This window comes from Osmerus mordax, chromosome 27 (assembly GCF_038355195.1).
Source record: "Osmerus mordax isolate fOsmMor3 chromosome 27, fOsmMor3.pri, whole genome shotgun sequence".
Lineage (NCBI taxonomy): Eukaryota > Metazoa > Chordata > Actinopteri > Osmeriformes > Osmeridae > Osmerus > Osmerus mordax.
The window spans coordinates 5819678-5828267 of NC_090076.1; the positions used below are offsets into that span (position 1 = coordinate 5819678).

At 44.0% G+C, this 8590-nt stretch overlaps 1 protein-coding gene across 3 annotated transcripts in view; it reads left to right on the top strand.

Annotated features, from left to right (window-relative positions):
- pbx1b (pre-B-cell leukemia homeobox 1b) overlaps positions 1-5945 on the top strand; it is a 45683-nt gene extending 39738 nt beyond the window's left edge. For 2 of the 3 annotated variants that reach the window (XM_067230479.1, XM_067230480.1), the window contains 2 exons: positions 152-241; positions 2629-2723. In XM_067230479.1, coding sequence (XP_067086580.1) covers positions 152-198 — 47 coding nt within the window. In that variant the 3' untranslated portion in view covers positions 199-241; positions 2629-2723. Of the gene's footprint in view, positions 1-151; positions 242-2628 lie in introns of all 3 variants that reach the window. The other variant, XM_067230478.1, reaches the window with a different exon arrangement.
- The last annotated feature ends 2645 nt before the right edge of the window (positions 5946-8590 follow it).

Below are 8590 nucleotides of genomic sequence, written 5' to 3' on the forward strand. Positions count from 1 at the left end.
GTGGTGTGGTTTGCCGTCCCTGCGTGCTGTGTGTGTGTGTGTGTGTGCACAGTATTGTATTCCTCTCGTCTGCCTATCTGTCTCCTTCTGTGCTTTTTGGTCTCGGCGGCTCAGTCTGACCTTGCTTTGTTTGTGGTCCTCTGTGTTTCAGGTGGATACCCTTCGCCATGTTATCAGTCAGACAGGCGGATACAGTGACGGACTCACGGCCAACCAGATGTACAGTCCGCAGGGCATCAATGTAAGAAAAAGCAAAAAAAAAACAATCTCTTTTTTTGGGGGGGGCGGGGGTTGTTGTTCCTTCCTTCCCCCAACCAATTATTTCAAAGCCATAGGGCGCAGAATGCCACTTAGTAAGACTTGTCTCAGCTCTGCGGTCACCTAGTTGATTGCTTCTGTATCGGTCTCGCCACGGGCGGCGCACTGCGCGCCCTATGCCGACGCGGAGGCGGGCCGCACGCGCACTCACCGCCGCCGTCTGAGCCCGTCACGTCATATCAGCTCCCACGGTAGCACCTGCAGCAACGCACCGTCGGCCGCGAGGGGATGGGGGAGGGGGGGAGGGGGCGCCGCAAAACAGGTGACACCTCCCGCGACGCCTCGCCTCCGACCCACCTGACCCTGATTAGAGGCCCAGGGGCCACAGGCTGCCATCAGAGGCCCTGCCAGGAGAGAGGCCCCGGAGTGGCCCTAAAAATAACACACCAAGGACAGAAGGGAGTGGTTCCATCTTTGTTTTTCGTATGTATATATTTTTTCGCCTCTTATTTTGGAAGGAGACAAGAATGTGTTTGTCTTGCGTTGGTGGTGGTGGTGGTGGGGGGGAGGGGGCTGAGAGGGTGAGGAGGGGGGGGGGGGTGTAGGGGGTGTGTGTGGCAGGGGCGGGGGGGGGGGGGCGAGGGAAAGGGGAGGGGTAGTTAGCTGCCGGCGGCAAACAGCAGGGAAATTCCCAGCGACAAGCCGTGTCGTAAAGGGGAAAATCGATAAGACAGACACGGGGAGAGCGGAGTGTGGACTCGGGACAGCAATCCCAGCGCATTGCTCGGATCACGTTCCCGCCGCACTAATGGCCCTGACAGCGAGCCGCGGCGAGAGAGGGACGAGGACGGTCACCGCCGCCCCTCCCCCCCCCCTCCGCCGGCCCCCCTCCGCGCCTCAATGGCCACATGATAATAAGACGACACGTCGCCCGGATTCAAAACACGGACACGCCGTCCCGACGCCCCTCCTTGCGCTTTGCTTGGGGGGGGGGGGGGGACCCTGAGAAGCAGGGGGAACTACGACCCCCCCCCGTTCTCACACCGCGCTTTGACCTCACGCATACGCTTGCCCTGGGTCGCACGCTTCTGCGTTTTGTAACCGCTGTCGTGGGTCGGCTTTTTCTCCACTTGTGCCGTGTATGGCGTATGCTAAGAGAAGAAGGAATGGCAAGCTATTGTCCAGTTATATTGAACAGTTTGCTCAAAATATTCTTTGATTTATTCCGCCTCCTGATGATTATTCTGTGCACTTTGCGCACACAAGAAAAGCAAAAGAGCAAATGTCCTTCTGAAAAAGAAAAGTCTGTGTGCTGAGGATTTATACACCTATAATATTGTCACAGTAGATTTGTTTCTTCTGTTTCATGTACATCATCTCTTTGACGAAACAAAACTGTCACAAATCGAACGTCACCCTTTGTTTTTTGTCCAGCCCAGAGACAGAGAGCCAAGAGACAGTGGACAAGGTTTTGAGTGGTCAGGAAAATCTCCTATCTAGATGATGAAAGACTTCTTGCATGGCTGACGATGTCTGAGCAGATACATAATGCGTTTTGTGGTAGACTAGGGCAGTAATTACAGTTTGGAAATAGACAGAGAGTGTCACCAGTGTCAGACATTCGAAGATTTTTCTCCTTCCATTTTTGATTACAGACTGCCTACTGCCTTAAATAACAGGCTTTGAAATGAAAGGCTGTCGCGGACCATTTCCAGTTTTTCTGATGGCATGAAATTTACTATTAATATCCCAAATGCTCTTTCACAAGCCTGTCTCCAGGATTTGAAATGGCTTACGAGTCTCTTGTTGTATTTTGATTCAATCTCCAGTGTCATCATTTGCCTCCATTGAATCCTCTTGTGGTTTTTTTATGAGCCCTTTTATTTGATTTCCACAATTATCATGTATGCCATTTACCGAGACAACTATTCACCCCGGCTCAACCAAGAGAGGGAAAGACTGACGCGGCGTTTGTTTGCCCAACATTTTCTTCATTAGATGGATTTTAGTCCTCAGAATGTGATGCGATAGAGATGTCCGTGATTGGGAGGATGCCCACTGTGCTCCAACAAGTGCAATTTTTGTGACAGTTTTGTTTGGACATATGAAGACTCATCTGGGAGGGGTTAGCTTTGCTTTCCTAATGCAGATTTGGCTCGGGGCTGTGGCGGACTATCCCCTGGGTTGTTGCAGGGGCGTTCATGCATCGAGAGTAGAGTTCCTGCCGGATCCAGCCTTCAGGACATAAAAAAAAAAAAACGGTGTCTCAATACTAGCACATTATACACAGTTGAAAGATGCACAGGGAACTCTTTAGGGGGAATGTTGCATGGCTCCCCTGTACTCAGTCTGTCTTTGTGTTTCTCTCAGGCAAACGGCGGCTGGCAGGACGCCACGACCCCCTCATCAGTGACTTCACCCACGGAAGGACCCGGAAGCGTTCACTCTGACACCTCCAACTGATCCCCCCTCCCCCCCCATGACCACCACCCCCCACCCCCACATGATCAGCATCACCTCCCCCTAGAGCAGGCACCTCCACCAGGACTGGAGGCGGCACACCGGCCACAGGGCGTTCAGACCTATGGGGTTGGGGGAACAAGGAGGACGCCGGCTCCACCGCCTCCACCTCCACGGATTCACGTCGCCTGTGTCCCGTCTCTACTACCGCCACGCCACAGTCAGCCTGTTGATAGGTCTCCCGTCCGCCGGTCATACAGACTGCCTCTCTGTATTTATCTCATGCTAAATCACGGTTGGCACGAAAACACACGTACAAATGGCCCTTATCTTGTAGACTAAACGCTTTCACTCTACCTCTATTGAAAATAACAAGAGAACAACCGACAACGACAAAGGAAAATCCCATGTTTTCTAAACCTTTGTAATTACTGGTATTTAACATTCGCACCCACTCTGCCCATGTCCTGTCTAATGGCTAATTTTATGCCTTTGTGACAAGTTATCTTTCGTCAACGTCTTGCTTCATCCACCGTTTTCTTGTTGTTGTTGTTTTTTCTTTTGTCCATAGTGCCAAAGTTCAACCTTGGAGGTGAATTTTTATGATACGACATCATACTTGTAAAAACAATCTCATCTAGCATTTCTCACGCATTTGCTGTGCTTTGTGAAATAACATTTCATGTTAGTGGTCAATATCGACTTTATCGGCCTCTGCTTTCTTCCGTATTCCTGGCATTCTGTTTCAGACCCTCTTAAGCAGGCAATAAGACAAAAACTGGTATACTGTAGGTTCCTTTATCGTGTACCTAGTACATCCAGCGTGTGGTCAACAATACATTAGCAAACATATACGACTTTGTAGGATTCACAGATCAAGTTGGGGGGGGGTTTGTCAGTGTGGAAAGAATGGCTCCCGGTGGCTCTCGCTCCAGGAATCAGTTCTCCACTCTTGAAATATTGCTTGTTGTGTGCGCAGCATTCAGAGACAAGTCACCTGCATTCGAAAACATTGGCCTGGAACACTTAATCAATGACGACATTCGCAGCAATTATGATAAGCCGATATGAATTTAAGCACAGTAACTTCAAGTGATTACCTTCGAAGGATAACATTTGTACATGTCAACGAGAAATCATGACAGAGAAAACCTCTTGAATAAGACTTTGATATTGTCCTTATACATTTATAGAACAAGTAATGAACATTCAGAACATAGAACGTATACAGTTACACACTATCACTGTACATCAGTGTTTTCATAATAGCCAAATACTGCTGGTAACCAAAACCACTTGTGTGCAAAAAAATGCATTTGAACATCTTATTACAGATTTGGGTGGCTCCCTGTCAGTGAATAATCAAAACCATTTGATGTTCAGAATGAACACAAATCAAATGTTTCTTTTCAGTTGGTGCTTTGCCGTTGCTATTGTATTTAATATCTCCCTGTTTTTATTTCAGTTTTAATCAGTATTGATACAGCATTTCAGACCATTTATATGGGTATTCATTTCCCAGTGTGTTCATGTTCGTCATCAAGGTTTACGTTTTCCTATGTCACAGTTGTTCATACTTAAGTACTTGGGTTCCACAATGACTCCAGTTTGAATCTGGCATCTTACGACACACTGCAAGAACACTTCCCAAACCACATTTATACAATCCACAAACAAATCCAAAATGTGAAAATCAGTGTGATTTTTGTTGTATGTATAGTATACTGTAGTATTTGGTCCAACACGTATACATAATTAAAAAATAGTCATCAGCATATCCACCCTGACACAACTTTGATACCAAAAATAAAACTGCAGAAATATTTAGTTCTTTACATTGGTTCCAGCTTTATCAAAAGTTTTTTTTTTTTTGTGAAACCTGTAGTACCAATGAACGTCTCATGAATGTTCTGGTACTCTACTGTAAACCCAAAAAAAAAAAAAAAAAAAAAAAAAAAAGACAGTTCGAATACAATAGTGTTTATAGAGATGGGTACGAACAACCTGATGGCACACAGATCATGAAGATGTTTGGATATATTTTTATGTCCTCTGTGTTGTGAATAACTCACACCATTCTTATTTTTCTTTCATGTGGCTTATTATTGCTTGGTTAAAGGACATATATTTTATTTTTTGTTGTTAGCATAACATGTGAATTCGCTCAAGAATGCTCTATAAATGTAGATATGCACCTTTTTTCTTTCCTTTTATTGTGTGCATTTTCAAAAACCTTGATCGACATGAAGAAGGACGGATGTCCTCTACGATTAAGAACATCATCTGCTTGTTCTCTTATTTTTCCAGCCTTGACACCATCCTGCTTCTAAAATAGGTACTGTCTTTAAAAGTGGACGCAAAACAGTTAGTGTTAACACTGCCATGTGATGTGATAGTGTTCTAGCTCAATCAAATCGTTACAACATCTTTGAAATAAAACGTATATCCCTACCAACACCTGTTCTAGATTACTACAAGCCCATTTTGAATGGTTCTCTTAACAAAACAGCGCATTTTATATTTGATAAACCTTTGCAGCCAGGGAGGAACGACATTGTGTGACGTGACAAACAACATTATATTTTGGTGGATATTTTCGATCGTTTAAAATGGGTCACTTGTTTTTCCCCGAATTCATTCTCCAATTGAAGGGCACAACAGGGGCTCCAGACCTGTCATAAGTTGGGATGTTTAAGTATGCCTGTCCTTTTAATTGAGTTCCTTATTATGATGAGAGCATTTCTGCCACGTGGCAAGCAGAAGTTTTGCTTTTGTGATGCAGTGCCCCTCAAATGCTAAACTCTACTTTTCATATTGCCTGTCCAATATCACTGTATTATCAAAGGCTTCATGTAATGATGCTTTTAGTTTTTGAATATAAAAGGAAAAGAAATATACAAAAAGAAAGAAGAAACTAAAGAAATTTGTAAAACATCAAATGTTTTATTTGTTGCATGTTTTTTGTTCTTCAATAAAATACCGTACTGCAGTGTTTTTTGAATGTTACTTCTTTTTTACAAGGATTTCAGAATGAAATCGTGGAGCCTTTTTCTTGACCGGTTTTAACTTTTAAGATCTCTGCATATGTAAAAAAGGTATACAAAATGGAAAACTATTGTCTTTTTAATTCTGATTCAAAACCTGTTTTCTGTGGAGAAAATAGCTAACATGGTGTAGGTTTTATGGTCTCTTAATTTGTACTGGTAATGCATATTCCAAATAAATAGTTTCTTTTGTTGCATAGACTTGGAAGTGTTGTCATTTATATTTATGTCAAAAACACACAAAGAACACATACTTTATGTGGCATGTCACAAATAAGTTCATCACTTTTTTCTCTCCTCCAGACTTTTGGAATATAAGGTCAGGGTCACAAGCTACTGTAGGATACAAGTTTACACCTTACAGACTTGTCATTCCATTCGACCTCTGGACAAGATCGCATGCACATCACACTTCCAGACTTGCGATCCTATCGGGGGCATTTTCTCACTGCTAACACGGCGTCAGAGCTCACTCTAGGTCGAGCTCCAAACAGTGTGAGGGGGGACGTTTTCTCCGTTTTTTGAAGTGAGTGAAAGCCGTGTGCTCGTGGCAGGCAAGCTCTGCCCCCCCCCCCCCCCACCCCCCCCCCCCCCCCATACCCAACACTCCCTCTAAGGCACGGTTAATGTGCGTTCCCTGAGAGAGGCGGGGTGCACACTTATCTCTCTCGCACAGATAAACGAGACAGGATGTCTGATTCCACTCTTACAATTCATCTGTTTTTTTTTCTTCGGTTTTTTCTTCTCTCCCTCAACTGAAAGAGAAGAAAAGGGGTTGAAACACCGAACTTTTGGATTAGGAAGGGCTTTCCAAAGCATCAGGGTTGCCAAATTTTAGAGCGTGACAGATACTGTGGGAGTGACATGCAAACATGATCAAATATAATTACATGGGGATGCCTGCTTGATTTCTCAAAGGGGTTTCTTGTATGCTCTGTTCCAGGGATGAAAAGGATGAACTGCCGGACAAGCATGTGGTAATTTGTTCAAACCATTGCTATACAAACCAAAAGGAGTTGTGAGATTTAGTAATTACTTGGTTCTCTCCAGTTCCTTAAGGAAGGTATAAATCCCATACCGAGTGGAAAATTTCCTCTTCATTCTATTTAATTGCTTTATTCATTGACAAACAGGCTACATAGTAATTCACTGTAACTAATGTAATGTGTTGTAATTCACCTATGCCAAAATGCAGATGTACATGTTGGATTTGGCAGTAACAATGAAATAGAGTTCGCTCATATGACTAAACAAGTGACTTCTCCAAGATTTGGAAATCGTTTCTAGGTTTACCCATGAACTTTACCACCACGCTCACTCCCTGCACTAAACCTTGTTACCCCCAGACACATCCGAAAACAACACGAACGCCTCCGTTTTCACGCCATATCAATACCCCAACCAGACAATCATCCACGTTCAAAACAAACGTCTTGTCTCGCACTGTATCAGTTTCAACACAATGCACACACACTGCCTGTATTGACGCTGGCATTATTCACACAGTGCATAATGTGCTTCAACCGTATCAATCCCTGCCAGCACAATACACATCCCTCCCCATGAAGAGATGCAGGCCTGGGGGAATGGCTATTGAAGCGGAGGCAGTGCTAGCTGTGACTGTGGTCTGGCTGGAAGGCACAAGATAATGGAACTCCTTTGTCCTATCAAAGGAGCCAGCTAAGGGAGGCCCTGTCATCAGTGATCCAGCAGGGAAGGGCTGATATGAATGGAACTGGATCACCTTCTCGTTATGGAGATGTTGGTGGATTGTATTCGAGAGCAAACAAATGAACTGTGTTACTCGTGTACCTCAAGAAAGTTTACAGTGGGGCGTCGCAATACACGGCGAGAAGGTTTCAAGTCTGCTACGAGGGTTTAATTTTCGAAGAGAATTTCAGAAGAATTGGAAACTGTTCAGTTTGGCATTCGTTTGGGAGCTGAATTTTGTTGGAACGCCTTGGTCTTGTGATGCCTTTGCCACCCACAGATCTTTAATGAATTCCTGTGAAGCCTCTCACACTCCAAGTTTCATAAAGGAGACATTTTGAAAAGATTTCACAGATCTATGCGTGTCATCATAGCCTTTCAAGTACTTTAACCGTGTAACACATTACAATGTTGGTGTAGGAGTTAGAGGTTGTCGAGTGCTATATGATGTTTGCCCAAAGCGTCCATAATGAGCCAGATATGGACCTTATCTTTTTTTTCAAAACATGTGGGCCAAATTTTGCTTGAAAACTGTGCCCAAAGACATTCTTAGAACAAACATAAATCAAAACCAAATTATCTCTATGTAACATATCTCCAAAATGAAACTGAAATGCAAAACACTTTCTTCTGTCGATGATCAAGGGCCTGGATGTAGTTCAACAGTATTGCAATCCCCCATTCAATCCCTTCACAATCTGCCCATGGAATAGAATGTTCAGCGTTAAAATTGTTAATACATTCAAATGCGTTCAATTTCATGAATACATTCAAAACAACTACTAATTAAAAAGGGCACCGTTGTATAAGGAGCCAAGCCAATACTATGTTTTATGTGGGTAAGGGTTGGCAACTAGGACTATACATAGACCTACTGTAAAACAAACGTGCCCATTACATGGGGGAAGACATTGCATTGCATTTATTAGAAAAGAGCAGCAGATTATATTTGTCATTTAATTTTTTGGGTTCAGAGGGAATTGAGTGTGTGCCCCCAAGTTTGTATCGCCTGGTGAACTGGGGTGATTTTCAGAGAATGATGGGGAAATTAGGGCGTTAGGCGGCTGTCATGTTGAGTTTACTTGCCACCCCAAACGCAAGTTTGCTCAGCGCCTAAA